The sequence below is a fragment of the Rhinichthys klamathensis genome, unplaced genomic scaffold (assembly GCF_029890125.1).
Source record: "Rhinichthys klamathensis goyatoka isolate OS25496 unplaced genomic scaffold, OSU_Roscu_1.1 h1tg000021l_1, whole genome shotgun sequence".
Lineage (NCBI taxonomy): Eukaryota > Metazoa > Chordata > Actinopteri > Cypriniformes > Leuciscidae > Rhinichthys > Rhinichthys klamathensis.
This window is the reverse complement of record NW_026606572.1, coordinates 1744027-1765676: the sequence shown is the minus strand read 5'-3', so window position 1 is coordinate 1765676 and position 21650 is coordinate 1744027. Positions and strand designations below refer to the sequence as shown.

General features: G+C 37.7%; 1 protein-coding gene across 1 annotated transcript; it reads right to left on the bottom strand.

The window, feature by feature from the left end:
- Positions 1–346: 346 nt before the first annotated feature.
- On the bottom strand, positions 347–21223 carry tbx15 (T-box transcription factor 15). Its single transcript, XM_056241512.1, has 8 exons — positions 20448–21223; positions 16186–16393; positions 13694–13795; positions 11024–11195; positions 6909–7076; positions 6280–6344; positions 5044–5141; positions 347–2171 (listed from the first exon to the last, which is right to left on the bottom strand). Exons 1-8 carry the CDS (start codon positions 20647–20649, stop codon positions 1336–1338), a joined length of 1851 nt encoding a protein of 616 aa, XP_056097487.1. The 5' UTR covers positions 20650–21223; the 3' UTR covers positions 347–1335.
- Between the last annotated feature and the right edge of the window lie 427 nt (positions 21224–21650).

Here is a 21650-nt window from a genome sequence, read left to right as displayed (position 1 = left end):
CAAGCCCATGATTATAATAAAGGGGAAAATAAGAGGGCATGAGATAGATTTGCATTTGATTAGTAAAAGCTTTTTTTGTAGGACTAGTAATGGTTTTCAGATTGTGAGGATTAGAACTTCATTTAGATCCTCTTGCTTTCTGTATGAAAATACATGTATGGATTAACACATTTTTAATTTATTAAACTATTCAAATATATAGGCTACATAAATATTCACTTTTGTAGGTCCATATTTTGATCTGTGATGATTTCCGATTTCTGATCCATCATATATACTGCATGATATTTCAAAACCACAACCAAAAGCCACAAAACATGCTTGTTTTTTTTTCAGGAAACATAAAGAGAACTTATAATGTTTATTTAATGAGCTTTATGTGCTTGGCACTTGTATTTACAGCCTCAAAAGCCTAAAACAACATTTGTTCATTCCTCCCACACTGGTTTTAATTCAACATACACTGGCCATAGAATTGCTTAGCATTTAAATATATTCATTTACAAACACTCCAAAGCATATACCTTAATTACCTTGTCTTCCTATGGTTTTTATCCACACAACAATTTAAAACCTATGTGCTTTACGTGCATTCACTATTGTTTATATGTTTATGTTCCACTCAGGATATGGTTAAGCCATTTCCAAACCAATAGGCAAAGGTTCAGCATTTCAGTAACAAATTGTCAGAAACACACAGAGACCCTGTTATTACAGGAGGATTTAACTTTGCCATCCTGAGAGAGTCCGTCGGTTTCCAACATCGTATCGCAACCTCTATGACAAGCATTGTATATTATTATCAACAACAAAAACGTCATACTGACAACATTTATTCGTCACAGTTTTGAGGATATGTTTAGTTCTGGCTGATGTCTCTGTTAATGTTGGACAGTTATGGGTCCATTATTGCTGTTATTATTGCACCAAATATGAATCCTCACCAGAATCCATCTTCTAAAAATCGGACCTCATTTGACTTAGTTCAGTTTTGCACATCGTTGAGGTCGGCGGGTCAGCAACAACAACAGTCGAGTTTGAAGAGTCATTTTTAGCTTGTATATCCATTTGCTTTTGACGGCATATTATGTAAGAGATGAACACAGGTAACACTTTAACTCCATTATAGTCTGATGAGTTATATGGCAATGAGATGACAATAAGTGCACATTGAACGGCTGTTGTCTCCAATATCATGATGGTGAAATGCTCATGCCAAAATATCAGACATTTTGAATAATAAAACTCTGAAAACCCTGTAACGCTGAGCAAAAAATTGCAGCAGCTGTTAGTGTTTTTATCTGTTTTTGGTTTATTTAACATTTTCCAAGCACTTCAAACCATGTGCATGGACATCTGTGAAGAGGAGCCATACTGGCGGCCGTCACAGCTGCCGGCCCCCTGTTGGCTGCCCGCGGGGTTGCTGATCATGTGCATACTGTCCATGCCGCTGTTGGACAGGTATTGACGTTCAGCAAATGCTCCGGCAGAGGAGGAAGAGCACAGTAAGCCACCCTGAGGCTTCTCTGGGCTGGCAGCCAGGCGCGGTGATGCTGGGAAGTTGTATCCGTACAGGTTGTAGGGATTGTGAAGGGAAAAAGCGTTGTATGTGCTCTGCTGCACGTGATGATGGCTCCCAGAGAACATATGCGCGGAGGACGGGGATGAGCTGGATGAAGCTGATGACCCAGAGGCGGAGCTCGCCCCTGCCTGCATGACGTACTGTAGCTGGGATGCGGGAAAAGAGGCCAGCTGACTTCCATACGCATCCATTTTACCCCCGCCGCTGCAACCGCTGCTGTTACCAGCAGCCAATGAGGCGTGAGCCCCTCCCTGCATTCCTGCAGCGATGAGAGAGGAAGTCCTCTGAGGCAAGAAGGAATCAGAAGCCTGGGCGGAGGTTACAGTGCCTCCTGTGGTCTGGAGGCGGCCGTAGGAGCCGTCGGCTAGTCCTCCGTAGCCCTGCAGGGCGGCCATGTTGCTTCTGGCACATGCGGGGTACTCGGACAAGCCCAGGTTACACAGCTGGCTCTCCCTGCAGCCCACATTGAAGGTGTTGGGTGCCAGATGGAAAGTAGGAGGGGAACAGGACGGGGAGAGAAGGTGTGTCGCACCGGAGGGAGATGGAGTGCCAGTGCTGGAGGTAGTGGGAGAGGTGCCAGTGCTCCCTCCTGAAAAACACAGTCAGCAAACATTCAGAAACATCCAAACCCCAAAGACACACTGTGGATACACGTTCCTATGCATGAAGAATAAGTGCACACTCAAGAGGAGAACGGTGAGACAGAGCCAGCTCTGAAAACACACGCACTGTCCAACAATCACACAGAGCGTATCTCTTATTTCATCCCATGGATCACAAGCAGTCGCTGTGGCTCCTTAGGGAGAGCATTTCATCTGGTTACAAGAGAGGCCTGTTCAAACCTGGCAACAAGTGCCACAAATTAACCCATAATGGAGCGCATCTCCACGGTGCTATTCTACATAACAAAAATCTTCAAACTTTAAAATTGCCTGAGTTTTTTTTAAAGGGATAATTTACTCACCCTCATGTTGTTCCAAACCTGTATGACTTTATTCTGTGGAACACAAAAGAAGATATTGTGAAATGTCAGTGTTTTTTGTCCATACAATGAAAGCCAGTGGGGTGTTTTGGACACATTCATTGTATGGACAGAAATAGTTCTTTAAAATATCTTCTTTTGTGTTCCACAGAGTAAAGAAAGTCATACAGGTTTGGAACAACATGAGGGTGAGTAAATGAGAACAAAATGAAGAATTTTCATTTTTAGGTGAACAATCTCTTTAAGGTATTTCTTATAGTTAAAACTGTAATCCCCAGATCATTCTAAAAACTGAACTAACAGAACCCGAACTGACTTTCTTCTTTGCAGACTTACGTTGTCAGTATGATTGATTGGACGAACACAGTATGCAGCCTGTTTAAATAATGGCTTGCCTCACTCTTGCACTTCAGTTGGGCTCATATATGCCTGATTGTGCCATTCAGTTTGACCTCAATAAACTTCAGACCATGAGTATAACAATAAAACACTCTTCTTCACTCCAACAAACACATTTTCTGTCATTTACATTTTGATTTTCCCTTAAACATCGAAAACAAAATACAGTGTGTAAAAGTATATCTGACTATACAATATGATACAATATTTAATGAGGCAAATGCTGCATTGTACAGCATTGTTTCACACTGTATGCATCTGGCACCGAAATTCACACACTTTGTGAGAAGTTGGGGTTAAAAGCAGGGTTTAAAGAGGCGATAACCAGAGGTTAAGCACAGTATGAAAATCCCATTACATGTCTTGTCAGCTAAAACCATCTCAGGGATACTGTGACAAATGTTGAATTCAAATTTGGCTTGAGTTTGAAAATATGCATGTCTGGTCAACAGAACACTGGCCTTTTTCTCTCAGTATGACATGCAGCATTTGGGCATATGTTCATAGAGGGGAAACAAATCACTGGCACATATTAACAGTGAATAAGTTAAACACATGGAACTGAATGATACCGGTGGGATATCTACCACATATTTCTTTATTAATGAGAAATTGGCCAGCACTCAGTTTGTTGTTTTGAAAATGTAGTCTGGTCTATGGCTCGGAACGGGTAAGAAACTAAATAATTCAGAACTCTCTTGGCTGAGGCTTGGGCCAGCTCCATATGCGTTCGATAATACAGCCGAGTCGATTTCTGGTTCACTCAACGTGGTTCTGTTCTGTTGGCTAAGGGAAAGACGACCTCGTGGTGATGTCATGTTTTCCCCCTGTTGTCAGGCTGGGTGAGAGAGGCTTCAGCAGTGCTTCAAGAACAACTAATTACTCCAATAGATCTGCATGTACTTCTTGAGGGCAATCGGTTTGGGCTGCGGGGGTGGGGGTGGAGGTGGAGGGGGAGGGAGAGTACACGACGAACCGTGCGAGAACTTTAATTAACATTTAATCAGTTTCGAGAAGTTTGTGATGACAAACAGATGTCTACTCAGACAAAATACCATGCTCACATTACTCTGACCTTATGACGAGAGAAAAAAATAGTTACATCAGCATTTGATCATCTGGGCAATAACTAGCTATGAGTAAGAGACTGAGCTAAAGAGATGATTTTAGCAATCAGACATCCGTCACAGCAAAATTCACAGGAGGACTTTTACTTTTGAATAATTCAATCCGTCATCATTAATAAAAAGATAGACACAAAAATAACTTAAAAGTATTTTAAAAGTGGTCGAAACACCTTGTGTGCTATATGTCAAGTCTTCTGAAGTCATACAATAGCTCTGTGTGAGAAACAGGCTGAAATTTATGATGTTATTTACTGATAATTTATAAATGGTCCTGGATACTACTTTACTGGATCACTGAGGCTGATAATAAACCTCTTTGGAATGTAATATAAATGCGTCAGTCATTACATTGGTAACGCAACAGTTTACAGACGATATTAGATGTAAATAGTGACTGCGTTATGGAGGACGATCAGATATTTCTTTTAATTTTATTATTAATTTGTGTTTACGCCGCTCAAATAGTGCGCTTAGCCAGTTTCTTGAGTTGAACTGGAGAACTGGATCATTTCGATTAGTGAGCAGATTGAAAAAGATCCGACTGAATTATTTTATTTTTAAATCACTACTACTGACTTTTAGTAATTAATGTTACATTTTGAATATTTAAATATATATGTTTTTTTATATAATGAATGCATTTTGGCCTCTTTTTCATATAAAGCTATAATATGGTTTTAGGTTGAACTGTTCTTTTAAGGGACTGAGGAAGTGAAATAACATTTGATCTGTCAAACAGATGTACAAGTACATTTTTGTCCAACTCGTCCCACCCAGTGCAGAGCTCCCTATACAAGCTTAGAGTCATTCATAAATCCTCTGTGGTATGTGATTATTGTGGCCACACAGTAACTTTAAAGATGATTTATGAAGCAATATTTTGAAATGCAAAGCCTCTGTTATTCAAGTAGGCATGTTATAAACATCTCCAGTCACAGGGACCATGCACATACCTTGCTGTTTCTGCATGTTCGTGAAGTCCTCAAACGTCAGCGTCCTCACTGGAGGTCTCCAGAAAGCATATGTCTCCATTATTGCCTCCAACCCAGTCCTGCACAAGAGATAGTGACAGAGAAAGCCGGAAGAAGAGACGTGAAATGGCAGAGAAAACAGGTGAGACGGTCAGATTATGCACATGAGAAAAAAGGGAGAAAAAGAGAAGGGGAGTTTGAGGAAACTGGAGCCCATAAAAAGAGCAGGTTTTTACTGTGCACATAAATCTTGGTGATGTTTCATCTCTGTACATGGGTCCCCTTCCTGTGTGATTTACTCCTCTTTGCAGCGCTCCCTGCATCAGCCCTCGCCGTGCGGCTTAACAGGCAGTAATTCTCTACTCCTTTCTGCTTGTTAGTGAGACGCTCTAATGACTCGAGCACTGGCTGAGACTGAATCCAAATACTGCTCACCAAATGACAGATTTTTCCCATTAATATCACAACTAAAATATTGATTTATATCTTGGTTGAGCATAACTGATTCCACCGATCATCAAAAGCTGGCATTACAACTTAATCTGCGGTTTGGAAACCAGGATGAGAAGGATTCAGTGCATAAATGAAACTGTGATTACTTTGTGACAGATCAACTGTTTTGTTGTATACCAAATTTTTACCATTTTTATTGAGAGGGCAAGATCAGTTTCTATATAGATTTTCTTACTCCTGAATAATCTTTTCATCTCTATTTTTCTGCAATGAAAATCTAACGCTAGTTCATAAATCAGGCAGTCTATTGTTTGAAAAATGAAAAAAGATGTCTCAAATATCTGTGGCGATAATACTCTCCAGATGGAAGTGTGCTTTCATGTGCTGAGGGTCTGTCTCAGACTTTCTCGCAGTATTCTGACTCGCATCTTATATAGACGGAGCAGGGAAGTGCATGGAAATACAGCGAGAGGGAAAGAAAGGCGAGTGAAAGGGTTGGCGAGATTGAGGGAAGGGAGTTGAAAAAGCGAGAAAAGGAAAGAGGCATTTTTCTTTCCGTTGCCCTCAATCAGAACGCTTTATCACAGATCGACCAGGTTTTCTTGGCAGCTGAATGAGGGAGTGATTTTAATGTAGCAGGACGTGGAATTAGGAGGGATCTCCTGGGGTTCATAACCATATGAAAGGACACTGCCGAGATATGTGTGTATTTGCACACACAGCATGGACAATACAGAGCAAGGGTAAGATTTCCTGAAAATCTACCTGTTTCTCCCCGAGTCCCGGAATCCTTTGGCAAAGGGGTTGCGGTCAATCTTTAGACGGGTAATCTGTTATAAGAGAAGAAGTCCAAAACAGACTCATTTAATATTATTTTGACATCCAGACAATGCAAACACATATTCATCATATCAATTTAATAATAAACATATAACAAAAAGTCTTTTTTTAACGTTTTCCTTCTAAAACTGATGCAACACGTGGTTTTATTTTGGGATGCACAAAATAGTAGCACTATATTATTTAGTGGTCAAAATAGAGATTTTTATTTATTTATTGGAATATTTTATATATATTAACACTCACTTAAGGTTAATCTTTTTTAACAAACTAATAATTTAATGTAATCTTTAGCAAATCTAAAAATGTATTTCCATTTATCACACAGAAAATTATAATGTTGTGATGCCTAAATTCACTTGTATAATATAAAACAATTGATTTTAGTGTTTGTTTTAGTGATATTATAATTTTTATATTGAACATAACGTGAAATTAATTATTGGCTATAATTTAACACATCTTTAGTTGTTAAGTTGTATTATGCCAATTAAGACCTGAACTATGCATTTCATAGTCTCAGTGGTGCTGTACACTGACAGTCAGTAATGGACCTGTTGGTTCTGGTAGGCTGTGACCGTAGTGAAGACGGTCTCTGGGAAGCTGAACGTCTTTACTCCTTCCCCTGTAGGAACAGGTTTGGTTGGAGAAAGCTCGCTGCTGAAGTCTTTTCGGATCACGTGGACACGGGGCTGATACTTGTGCATCGAGTGCAGGATGATCTAGAAATAAAAAGAGAGTTATATCATCAACTACTCTGCCACAACCACAAGAGTGCATTTACACAGCTGTATGGATTAAATGTCAGTGGCATAATGAGGCTGTGAATATCAAAGCTGCTTGGACCAATATGAGAACATGCTGTATCACAGTGTGTACACATGTTGATGAGATATGAATCAGGCCAGCTCGAGGGTGAGTATCTCACACCGATGTGTTGGCGTCAGAGCATGGAGGCTGTAGCCTTCCCTCAGGCCCTTAGTCTGTTTCTAATTACTCCCAGTGTCAGTGTGCGTCTCCTGGGTCCACCGCAACCGAGGAGGTCAGGCAAGAGAAGAGAGGCCTTTGCAAAACAGCTTGATGACAGTAAATTTAATATTCCAGCTCCCCCTTCTATCCAATCTAAATGCACATTGCACAGCCCAGGAGAGCCCAATGCTGCCCAAGGCCAGACAACACCAGCTCAATGAAGACCGACTACATAGAGAGGAAGTGTTCAAAGCCACACTGCTGTAATTCCACAGATCAGAGATATTCAGGATTGAGAACATTGTCTGGGGCCAAAAAGGAATTTTTCAAGGTGATATCGTAGCACAAAAATGAAACATTAGGAGTTGACAAAGTTACAGTTTGCTGATCAAACAACAAATGACAACTAAAGTTTCAAAAGTTGTGTATGTACAATACATATATACACATACAAACGCAAACACACACACACACACACACTATTAGAATTTTAGAATTACATTGTATAAAATAAGTGTGTATACGTGTGTGTGTGTGTGTGTATATATATACATACACATACATCCACACACACACACACACACACACATACATATATATATATATATATATATATTTATTTATTTATTAACACATACATACACACACACACATATATATTATATATATATATTGTAAAAAAAGGTTCCGGCCTTAAATTTAAGTACAATCAACTTTGATGTTTAAGTCATTTAAACTAAAATTACATTAAACTGACTAATTAAAAAATTAATTTAATCTTGCGTAATTTATAAAAAAAAGTTGAAAATTGCTTAACTTATTTTGACGAGTTAAAGCAATGTAAAAACATGTTGTCATAACTTATTGATCATATAATTTTTTTGTGTATGTGTATGTATATATATATATACAATTTTAGTTTATATATACACTACCGTTCAAAGGTTTGGGGTCAGTGAGAATTTTATTTTTATTTTTTGGAGGAAAGAAATCAATACTTTTATTTATCAAGGAATAATTAATTTGATCGAAAGTGACAGTAAAGACATTTATAATGTTACAAAAGATTCTAACCCTAACCCTATTCATCAAAGAATCCAAAAAAAAAACAAAAAAAACTGTACAACTGACAGACCAACAACTGTTTCAACATTGATAATAATAATAAATGTTTCTTGAGCATCAAATCCTCATATTATACTGATTTGTGAAGGATCATTTTGACACTGAAGACACTGACACTGGTGATGCTGAAAATTCAGCTTTGATCACAGGAATAAATTACACTTTACTATATATTCACACAGAAAACAGCTGATTTACACTGGAATAATATTTAATACTATAACTGATTTTTGTTGTATTTTTAATCAAATAAGCGCAGCCATGGTTAGCAGAAGAGAATTCTTTTAAAAGTATTTAAAATCGTACCGACCCCAAACTTTTGAACGGTAGTGTATATACACATTTATTCTAATATTGAAGTAGAAGCAGGCCCTTATTCTACACCAATAATATTTAAATCCTCTTTGCGATGAAACTGCAATCAAAATTATTTTTGGTCAGGAGGAGGAACGTGGGGTTCATATATTCCACGGCGGCGAGGTCCCACACAGGACGTTCCAGGGTTAACTTCAGTTCCGGCCCTCGCTCGCCCTCCAGGCGAACAAAAAATAAAGTCTCTCTTTACGAGGTTGTGGTATAAGAAAAGTCCCCTCTCCTCTTCCTGAAAAAACACCAGCCTGCTGCAGTTATAACACCCATATGTTATTACATTTGTCAGAATCCTCGAGTGATAGCATCAGTGACTCGAGTCAAAACAGCCCCATATGCAGAGGAGATGCCAGTAGAGCAGCGAACTTTGCAGACGTGGCCTAAGGCAACTATTTTACCCACACCAACCCTGCATCTAAAATACAGATACACTGTATCTTTTGGTAAGGAATACGCAGCATGTCACGTGCAATTATTCTATACTTCCTCTCTCTGCTGACTTTACAGCACCATTCCACTGGTCATGGGCAGATGCATTAAAAGTGGATGATCACATTAATCAAAACAACATTATTGATCTGCTTCAAGGAAATTAATAATAGATATAAATAGATAAAATATTGACAAAATCATTGCTTTATGTTGAAAAAATTTGCTATTGATTATATAGAAAGCTATCAGGATGACATTCACATTTTAATTGTTTGCATGCTATGAAATTAAGTTTAATTAATTAAAAATCATAAGCTTACAGACCCCAAGCAAAAACATGTTATACTAAACTGCATAACAATCACATTTGAGTGAATGTCAACCTTATGGTAAAGCAGGGATTCGGTTTGAATAATATCTGCCAGCTGCGTTTTGAATAAGAGAGTTAAAATAATCCAACTGGACAATAATAGCTCTTTTCAAAATTCCTAATATTGTTTTTATATTTATACACAGGGTTCTCTGGGACCCCAAACACAGTCAATCCCAAAACATGAGGAAACATTAACACAAAACATGAGGGCTAAGCCTTTAAAACCATCCTGAGCAAATTAAGCACATTTATCTTGTGGGTCTCATTATTCTGGATAGAGTTGGACGTATCACCTCATTTCTCAAAGTCACTATCACTACGATGATACATAACCAAGACAACCCAACAAAACGTGCTGGGGATGAGAGTGTCATCTGATGGTCTGATAATAAAACCATCCCTGTGCACTCACTCCCTCAGCACAATGCTGCAAACCAGAGCCAGGCACAACACAGGCACACTCGAACAGTGAGGAAAGATGCACTGGACACAAAAACCAAAGATCTGGAGGACATACTTGAAAACAATTCATATATGTTGGGGGGGGGGGATAAATACATTTCCAAACAATAACATGCACTTAAATTGCGCTGTATTCAGCTGTTGTTCAGCACTGACGCATGGGGAATATCAGTCAAGTACATTCAAATCATTCTTTTTCCAGTTTTGCCAGTGCTTCAGAGAATACACTGAATAATGGTTTTCTTGCTTGAGAGAATATACAGATGTCTTTGGGGGAAATGGGGGTTGTTATATTTATCAACTAGTGCATGTTATGAATACAGAAATGTGGATAAGCAGGTGTATGCAAAGTCTTCTAACTCAAACGCTGACATTTAAAGTGCAGATATTGCATTTGGTGGCTTTATCTTTTTTATTAGTAATCATATGCATGGGTCAGTAAGATTTAAGTATATTATGCACATCAAGGCTACATAAATTTGATCAAATGTTGTGAATTACAGTTTTCTTTTTGAATGTATTTTAAAATATAATTTATTCCTGGAGGCATCATTACCTCCAGTCTTTAGTGTCACATGATCCTAATATGCTGATTTGCTGCTCAAAAGATATTTCTTGTTATTATCAATGTTAAGAACTGCTAATATTAATATATATAATTATATATTATATATATATAATATTTTTGTGGAACCCATTTTTTTCAAGATTCTTTGATAAAAAGAAAGTTCAAAAGAACAGCATTTGTTTTTGAATAGATGTCTACATAAATGTCTTTACTGTCACATTTGATACATTTAATGTCCCCTTGTTGACGGGAAGAATTAATTTCTTAAAAAAAAAAAAAAAGATCTGACTGACCCCAAACTTTTAAACGGTAGCATGTATGTAATATATATAAATACTGACATCATCCATTGTAATCAAATGTGCACTCACATGGCCTTGATCATCCAGCTCATTGTTGGTGAGTTTGAGTTTGTCAAAGCTGACCACTTGTCTCATCCAGGTGTCTCCTGAAGCCAGTGAATCCGGGTGGATATAGACCCTGGGCGGCACTGGGGAATCTGCGTTTCCCGCCACCATCCACTTTGAGCTGTGATACACATACCTGCAAAAAAAAAAATGCACATGACTTTCATGATACTCTGTTGCAGCAGCCCATGAGTGTTATTATTTCCGTAAAATTACTCATGTGCTCTCACATCCAAATTTTGGATGTCTGTCAAACAGACTATTACAAATTCAAGATAAGCATAATATCCTATTGAACCTGTTTTGGACTGCAAATAATAATAAATGGTATGTAAAAGTACATTAACATAATTAATGTTAAGCATTAAGAACATTCTGATACATGTGTTTTTAGGCATTCCTAAAGTGTTATTTGCAGGGCATTCCCTCAGCTGGCTGAGACACAGCTGGATGCCTTTAGTTCAGGCCATGCACACAGTTGAAAGTGCTTAACTGCGTCGCCTCTGCCAGATTCATCACCCATCTCTCAAATATGGACAAAACTCTCATTTGGCCCCTTTTTGTTATTGCTTGGCAGCATTAAACATCCTCTGTGTCTGTCTTATTCTCTCCCAGAGCACCCCACTACTGCGGACATGAACACACGTGCACCCCACGCACATTCACAGGTATTAATCTGTTGGATCTAAAGTTTTATTGATAAAGTCAAGGGCATATATATCTGTACAAAAACATGTGTGCTTTAACACAAACACTCACACGTCGGCTGTCCCTTGCACACATACGCATATAGTGCCAGGCGTTTTTGTAATTTCCTGTTTGGAGTGCTGTTTAGGGTTATGCTCTATGTAGCAGGGAAAGTGTTAAAGAAAAGGGAAACCTAAGACCAAAAAGGACTGGAAATTTGATTAGCGCTCTTTCATCTTTCATAAATCTGCCATCTGGCACTAGCACAATCAATAAAGATCCAACTTTATGTGACACCTTTTTGGACAGATGGTGGAGCGACTGCCCATTAGAGTCCAGCAATATTTAACACATGCAGTACACTGTACACATGCAAAAGTATTTACATACATTTAGATGATGGGGGGGGGGGGGGGGGCAAAAATGGCGTTATTATTAATGTAAGGCCCCATCAGTCAAGTATAGAAGCAAAATAACCAGGTTAAAAACTAATCTGCACATGCCAATTTTTCTAGTAGTTCATTACAGATATGCTTGTGCTTTCTCATACACACAACACAGCAGCAAATAGACCAAGTCATTTATCGGGTTACTTTACTGACAGAGTAAGATACCCTGAAGTGTGGACCAGAGCATGTGCTCAAGTTGAGTCTGCACCATGTGCGTTTATTGTGTGTATTATATGCAAATATGAAATAAGATAACAGGCATGCCTGATATTTGTGAATTTAGCTATAGAGAGAGCCTCCAACAAGGATCCAAAGATCTGGGCCGCTCCGCATTTTCCTACTTCTTCTCTCAAATATAAGCCATACCGAATGCCCACATTAAAGAGTACAGTAATTCAAGTAACACGTAAAGAAAGATTTAACAAGTCTAGTACAAACTCTATGTCCCTTAAAAAGGGCAGTGCGCCTAAGTAAAGTGAGTAAATTCCAATAAAGCCTGCGTTTCCAGACCCGAGCCCTCGAGACACATGAGGCATTCCAGTGACAGCTCTTTGCTCCGCTAGCAAAGCCTTGTGGTAAATTCCCCAGCCAGGAAGAAAATCCTATTTAATTTTACAAGATCTTTTGGCTTCTAAAATCCTCCATGATATTTGGGGGCTCTAAATGGCTGTCTTCAGGGCCAGTCCTCGAATGGCTGTGGTTTTATTTTCAGTAAATGATTACATTAATCTAAGTTAAAATGAACTGGAAGATTATCGTGTTGTCCACTTAAGTGTCACAATGTACAGTAATTAACATAGTAACATCCACAGTGTTTTGTATTGTTGTTGTTTTTATCATTGCCTTTCAAAAGTATAAAATATAGAAATATGAGAAAATATTGGGTTTTGCTGTATTGTAGCAGAAAATTATTGAAAAACAGAAACACATTTTATCTAACTTATCTATCCTCTTTTGCCTCTAATCTACATTCTGATTTCAGTCATTTCCAGATCCGTTTTCAAACATGGGACTAAAGCATAAACACAACTCAAATAGTTTCACTGAATATAAACAGAAATCAGATGCGTTTATTGATTAATTGTAGGAAGAAACAAGGAGAGCTAAGCTATTCATTATGCCTCATTTAAATAAAAATCAACTTAATTTGGGAAGACTTAAAAAAACTTGTAATGAAACATGGCACATGTAATTATGGAAAGGACAGCAAGCCGTACATGCATGCAGGCTTTAGTTGTATTCAAGTAAAGCTTTTCTGTAAGCATGTGTGATGGAAAGTTGTCATGGTGAGAGCAAAATCACAGGGATACATTACACCACCTTCAAGGCTGATACGGCAACTCTGTCAGGATTGCCGTCAGTGTTGCATATTCATGTAAATCTCCCACCCCATTTCAAGAGGGTTCAGGTTTCCAGTTTATAGACAAATGTCCAGTCAAATTAGTTATTTTCCTCTTTACTCACTGCATGCTAACAGAGCTACACTCTCTGTGCTTACCTGTATCTCTTGTTGTCCACTGGTACAATGTCCATGGCAATGTAATACTGCTGATGTGGATCCAGTCCGACGATTTTAACTCTCATAGCAGGGAACATTCTCCTGAAACAGAAAATAATTTAAATTATTGCATGTGTTCATTGAACAAGTCCAATTGCATAAACAGTGATGCCATTGACAATTATTAGTTTTAAGAGAATACAAATATTGATACAAAAAGCAAAGTTAATGTAAATAAGATGTGTGAAAAAAATAGCATGTGTTACAGTGATGTCTAATATATTGAAATATACCAGTCTGACACCAACAAAAGCATAAAACAGATGAAAAAACATGGAATAAAATAATTATTGCAATTATTATTTTTGAAAGTATCACGACTTGCTGACCATTAGCAGGTAATAGCAGGATTCAGATACATTTTGGTAAATTAAAAGGATGTATAAAAGAAAGAATAGCAGACAAATCAAAGAACTCAGAAATGTCCATAAAAAGTTCAAACAAGCTAAACTGAACAAAGGGGCCATGTCTAAAAAGACATTTTGGGCTAATTTCTCATTTTACACTTCAAAAGCAACTTCTTTGTCTTTTCATTTTAAGGTCATAAATCTCTTTGTTCATAATGAGAGAAAAGTGTCTGGTCGCTCACTTCCACCCCCATACACCTCTAAATTTATAGGGTTATTATTAGCAGGGCATAAAATACACGGGGCTATTCATGAAGTTGTGTTACATGTGTTCAAATCAGAGGAATTATTATTTCAGGCTCCATTTTTGACTAAACATATACAAACGAGGAGCCTATAGTAGGCTATAAAATGTTAAATAGTTTGGACACAAGTAACTTTGTTTGATAAAGGGCTCTGGTGCAAAAAAAAAAAAAAATGTTTACTGTTCCAAAGAAATATTGCTATACTTACAGCAGTGCGAAAAATCAGAAGAAAGGTTCTATTGATGATGAAAACAGGCCCAAGCAATATATCAAATGTTATTGAGTGAGAAATATCTATAGGCTAATGCTAGTTTTGGAATTTAGATCCACATTTTTTCCTAGAAATATCTTTTTTACGTCTACCAAAGCACATTTTAAATTATCCGTAAATTGGGTAAATAATTAACGAAATGTTTGCACAATAATGTTTTAAAAAAAAATCTATTTAAATAAGATGTATAATAATTGGCATCATGGGCTCGTTTAACGAGGTCCATTTTTTCTTTTTCTTTTTTTAGCTATAAGCCAAAACAGAGTTCTATTACTAAGCTACTTTACAGCCTCCCAGTGCAGTCAGGAAGTAAGTACACGTTTACCCTGTGTTTTAAAACAAGGAATTACGCCAATAAATGGAGACATATTATCATGTTGGTTTGATCGTAAAGTGTAAAAATGGCACGGAAATACCTGGCAATCCCCCTGAGAAGAAAAAAAAGGGGGCGAAAGGTCTTACTGTGAACTGTGCAGGTTAAGTTATATGCTCGGTTAAAAGAGCAAGAAAACGAAAAGCATATTTCAAATGTATTAATTAGAAACAGTTGTTGTTGTTGTGTCGTTTCGCCCACCGTTATAGGGTTGAGTAATGTAGTGGAATAGGTTGCTATAGGTTGTGGTTTGTGATTTGTGACCGCTGCCCCCATGTGTAACACATTAGCGCCTCAAAACAGTGTGTTTTCAGTCCCCGCGCGCAGTCACATCCTTTTGCCAAACAATGCTATGTTACCTTGAGTTTATTTGGGGGGGGGGGGGGGGAGTATAGTGCTTGTAGGCCTATGGGTCAATGACAAAAGTTCGAATTTTAATACTGGTAAATAAAATGACTAGAATTGAAATGTAATAGCTGTTTTAATACATTTTTAATTAAAAATGTCAAGTTGATTTTTCTGTTTAACTGAATATATATATGTATGTATGTATGTATGTATGTATGTATGTATGTGTGTATATATATATATATATATATATATATATTAAAATGTCAAGTTGTGTAGGCCTAACCATCAAGTACAAATATTTAAATACGTTCCTTGCACGTTGAAACGACGCTAGTACACAACTTCAGTGTGTATTTTCAAAAAAGTCTTCAACCTATAAAAACCTTTGCTTTTGAAGTGTAAAATGAGGAATTAGCCAAAAATATAATTAATTTTGAAAAACACAATGAAATCTCTAACTCGTAAAAACATAGACTAATTAAATATAACTAATAATAATAACAATAATAATGACCTTTTTGTTTAATGGTTTTCTTTTGGCTCGTGGCAAAAAAAAAATGGCTTGCTGCGTGTTGGTTACACAACACTGATTTATTCATTAGGTCTATTTTTTTAAGTGATTTAACTGCTTGTTTATAAAAGAAATACTAATAAATTATTATGCAAAACTATTTTTGCCAACAATTATGCCAAGGTGTAAAAAAAGGGGTTATCTTTGTTTAAATTTGGTTACATATGAATAAAATAAATGCTGCTACTGTCTGACTTTATCATAAAAGGTTTACCTTCCTGCCTTTGTGATGATCATTTCTGTACCAATGTCGTGGAAGCGTTTCCACAAGTCAGCGCACTGCAGCTCCACCTGGATCTCCTCCATAGAGGCTGAGGGTGAAGGGTCGCAGGCGGCAGGGGTCAGGTCCGCCGGGGAGCCGAACGAGCAGGACGTCCTCTCCGCCAGACCCTCTCCGTCAGAGCCCGGGCTGGCCTCCGAATCTACACCGGGCAAATCAAATCATTATAAACGCCAGCAGCAGGAAGGAGCCCTCGGGAGGCCCGTTGACAATATTGAGCGGCAGAACCACATGATCAGATTCAGATCACCTGCAGCCGTAAAGGATAACGTCTTGGATTCACTCAGACAATCAAGGGCCTTTGAATGTTAAATGAAAAAAAAAAAAATAATGTGGAAACTCTGATTCAGCACATTGGCAGCCGAATATTTATTTTTGTTTTCTGAAAATGAATCGCATGATGATGTAGCAACAGACTAATTATTTTTTCCAACGACAAAACTAGGCCTATTGTAATTATAATAATCACAGAACGAATAGAAGATTGTTGGTTAAAAATTAGACTTATGAAAATAAAAGTTATATCGTTGCGTTTTTTGATCGCAAGAAATGTATGCCCTTTTTCTTTGCTGTTGCGCAGGATCTAAATTAGCTATTTGTAGTCTGACTTAAGCATTTAAAGCGGTTTAAAACGAAATTGTTTATATTAGAACTAGCCTACCACAACAAAAAGCATGCACTTAAAAAAAACCTTTTAAATTACCAAACGTGTGCGCACGTTAGCCTACGATAGGGATGATTAATTAAGATTAAAGACAAACGTAAAAGTAGAGATATTTCAGGCCTTGCTTCGGATGCAAATCATGGTGAGTGTGAATGAGTTAAACAGAAAACTCACAAGAAATCGATTTAGGCTATTATTTAGTACAGATTTTATTCTTCAGATGATCACGCAACCTTCACAGGCTCATTGAAACGAGGTGGATTGTTTTGGCTGCACTTGTCATGCAAATGAGGCTGTGCAAGCGTACAAGCTGCAGAGAGACTGAACAGCAGCCCAGGACAGACCGCCATCACCCCTTGCACAGAACCCTCCGAGGCCGCGGGGCCCCAGAGCCCGAGTCAGAGAGAGTCAGACTTTTCATCAACCTCATGAGAGATTCAATCAGCGTAATTACAGTAATGAACCCCATCGTCTCTTTCATGCGAATCTCTCAGGCTGCACGCATGCCCTCAGCTCCTTTTAAACCCGTCAATGTGCTGTCGTTCCTGAGCTGCTGTCAATGAGACATTGCACAAGACTAATGCCCTCTGCCAGAATTACAACACAACAAGAATGCAGCTACCAGCGTCAGGCAGCTGCACACACTACAAAGGATAGTTTCAAAATAAGACAACAAAACTTCACATTTACCCTGGACATTATAACACTGCTGACAAATAAGTCAACTTTCCCGGAGGAATAATTTAAGACTATAGTCAATGCATATAAAAATGCAATGGAAACGGCATAAGTTGACGTAATGAAGCAAATGCAAAAACATAATTTAGTATTATAGCATATACTAATAATAGCAGATTCATATTTTCGTCTGCCCGTTAATACCGCAGCACAACACTTTGCCATAAACACATTCATTTTTGTCTTCTTTTGACTTAGTTATAATTGACCTATTTTTTTATTTTTTTTTTATGGGACGGAGGCGAACTAAGCATGAAATTGCAGAGTAACCCAATCCACCAGGAACAGAACCACCTGTTTCTGCTGGACTTCATTCAGTCTCGTGTAAGAGGGAGGTAATAAAAATAAAGATTAAAGATTAAGACTCCCTTTAAATGTACACATCTGTCGTCTTTCATTTTGACTTTGTCTCTCTGGGAATTATGCAAGCGAAGGGTAAAAATGTGTTTTGATTGACATCGAACGACATTCAGAAAAAACTACAAAAATCTAACAAGGGCAGACTTTAGCAATATTCAGTATGCCATTTATTGAAGAATTTCAATATTTATTTTTAAGTATTGAATAAAAACAGAATGCAAATAATCCGAGATTTTGACATCAAAACCATGCACAATGGTCCAATTTGAAAGTAATGTGTTCATTAAATTTCATATACTTCTTACTATAGTTGATGTCACTCAGAAAATCCTGTCTTAAAGTATGATTCATGAAATGAAATATCGCATTATTTTATTTGTTTATTTATTTATTTATTGCAAACGTTGTCTTAGGTTGTGAAAAGCACAATAAGCAATAAAATTCCAATTTTTCAAGGTGACCAAGATGGAAACGGCACGTAAGGTGCTGTAAGGTGCCAGACTGATTTGGGGTCAAAAACTGATTGGTTAATTATTTATTACAAATTATTTCATTTTACGAATTATTAAAAACATAAAAGCTTCTTGTTGATTCCCCCTTGGCAACCTGCTCCACTAATAAGACTTCACTCCAATGTCTAAAAAGATTTTGAAATGCGTTTTAAAAAAAATAAAAATGAGTCATTTTTCCCTCTGTAATTTAATCAAGATGGGATCTTCCTAGAACTATATGTTGTTTCTCAAAGACGTAGAAATGTTTCCATTAGTGTTCACTGAGTCGGAAGAACGTAAAAACTGACTCAAATCAGAATCATGTCATCCGTGTCTGTTTAGGACATCAGCCTCGAACAGATGAGCAATTCATCTGTATATGCGCTTGGCGTAGGCAAGATAATATCGTGATCAATGTATTTAGATTAACTGAAACTATTGTCCCACGTAATTAATTGAAACAATGTAGCTATTGTTGTTGAGTTTTTTTATTTATTATTATTATAATCCGCTTTGTATCACCAACTAGGCCTATTCCCATTGGTCGTGTATCAACAAAGATGTTCTGTTCATGAACTCTCTGTTTGGTTAAATGAGAACATGAAGCCGTTAAGTTAGAGAGAAAATGCTTTAAATATGTTATATAATTTAAATCTTTTGAATCTGAATCAAAACATCTACCATGCAACCTGTACATAATATAAGTCCACGTTTAAAGGTATATAAGCATACACATATTTGGGGGATTTTCGTGTAATTGCATCAATGGTTTACAACTCGACATGAAATAAACGATGTTTAATTATTTTTGCTTTAATTGACAACATTTTCTTTGAATACAGCCTATACGTTATGGACACAATCAGGCCTTATGTGACTGTTAACCTGTAACGCGTAATCTCAGAGATCAATTCAGATCTTGTTCATTTGCCTATAAAAAAGCAGCCTACTAAAAAGCTGTCTGACAGTTTAATAAAATGAAATTTATTGCGATGCTACTCACCTGTTGCAATTGTTTTCCTCCTCTGAAACAAAGCTGCTCTTTTGTTTCAGTATAGCCTAACTAACTTTTGTCTGTGCTCAGCATTATTTTTAAAAAGTGCGGTGAACAGTCATATTTATCCGGCGTCAATATCAGAATGATCAGTCAGCAGCCTGATGTTGTGCGGAACTTAATGGTCTGCCTAATGGCAAATGTTCCTGAAGCGAGACTAATGAAGTGATGACTAACGTTGCAACAGTTGAACTACAGCGATGAAACCGAGAAATACACACACACACACACACACACACAGTAACAGTATGTGCTCGAGCGCATGTTCGCGTGAACTCACAAGAGCGCTTATCTTTTGTCTTTTATCTGGAGACGGGTTGGCATGTATAAACTGACATCTGCAGAGTAGTTTTAAACTCTACGTTCATGTTTCCAATTAATTTGTATAATATATACTCTTTTGTTGACATAGGCCTAATACAACATAAGACCACGATTTAACAATTGTTAGGCCCTCACATCGAGGCTATTGGTAGATAGGCTATTTATGCATCACCAAATTTTCATTCACTTGCATCTTAGTCTGAATTAAAGAACAAAAACTTTTCTTGGTGGAACAGTTCTACACGGTTGTTGTATTCAATTGTCTAGTATGAATTTCTAGTATGAATTTTTCTTTTTTATTATTTCCCCGACATAAAAAACGTCATATTTAGCTAGTTTGCGCAAAGCAATTTAAGAATAAAAAACACAGTTTGCTGTTTCATAGGCTATTATAATTAAATATTGCTTTATAGAATTAAAGTGATGTTTGGGCCAACTGCATAGGCCTGCAATTGTCGCAACATTTTAGTCCAGTGCAAAACGTTAGTTTGTAAATGCGGTCAAAAGTTATTATGGGATGTTTACGGAGTGCATGGTTCAGTTTGCCATGTCATCATTCACTAACCCGGATCGATATCCAGACAATTCGCTGGATCCTCGCCGTCTCCCAACTGTTCGTTGCTCGCGAGGCTCTCCATAGACAGCTCCAGTTCTTTTTCTTCCCAGCCCCGGAGCTTCCGCTTCTTGTTTGTCCCGATCAGGGCTTCTACCGAAAAGGCGTGCGCTCGTGAACTCAGCGCGGCAGCGGATCGTCTCCTGTCACTCATCTCTCCCACTGCAAATCCAACGGAGGACAAATAGAAACTCCGTCCGGGCGGCAGGCGCAGGAATGCCGCACGCGCAAAATGTTTATATCGGGTGGATTTAGGTCTCCGGTGACGACGGTAATCCAAACCCAAGTCTAATGTATGCCCTTTAAAGGCTTAAAAATAAAAGAACCCATTCCCAACGATGAGACTTTAGCTGAATATCTTTTCCGAGAAGTTAGTTTGTTAATATATCTCGATGTTTTGCGTCTCCGTCCAACTTCTCTACGTCTCTTTTTCTGTCGTTGAGTTCTCTCTGATTGATATTCACTTCTGGAAAACTTTTTTTCGAAGCGTTAAGGGCAACCCTCTTACTGTTTGTCAAACCCAGAGCGACCAATGGGAAACGCAGGAAGGGAAATAACCAAAATATGTTGTCCAATGGAACAGGAGGGAAATAATGGTGGAGAAACGGTGAGCTGGAATTTGGAGATGGCCATTTTACAGTGAATTAACCTCATTCGATTTAACAAGCAGATTAATGGCTATCTGTTCCGAAATCATTAGTTTTTGTTCCATTAGCGGGGGGAAAAATAATTACTTTTTGTAGTTACTAAATTAGGCTAGTCCGCTATAAATATATATATTTTTTTGTCTAAAGTTTTTATCATTCGTCCGGGTGGGTCAGCGTCAAATGTCTGGTAGATAAAGTAACCTATTTGACCTTTAAAATGTTTGGTTGCTAATTATTAAAATGTAGTAGTAAGCATAAAATTATATTTTTCTTTCTTTTAGTGACATGTCTATTTAAGCTTGATTGCATGATGATGCGCTTTATTATCAGTTCGATTATTCACTGAGATTAATATTAAACTTGATAAATACCACATGGAAGACTGGTCTAAGACTTAGAAGTGTCCCATATTCCCCTTGAAGTTTAGGCCTTATCCGCAAAACATTCGTTTTTTATACATTCATCTCCTACTCTATCACCACCATGCGTGCGTAGGCTATAGGTTCCA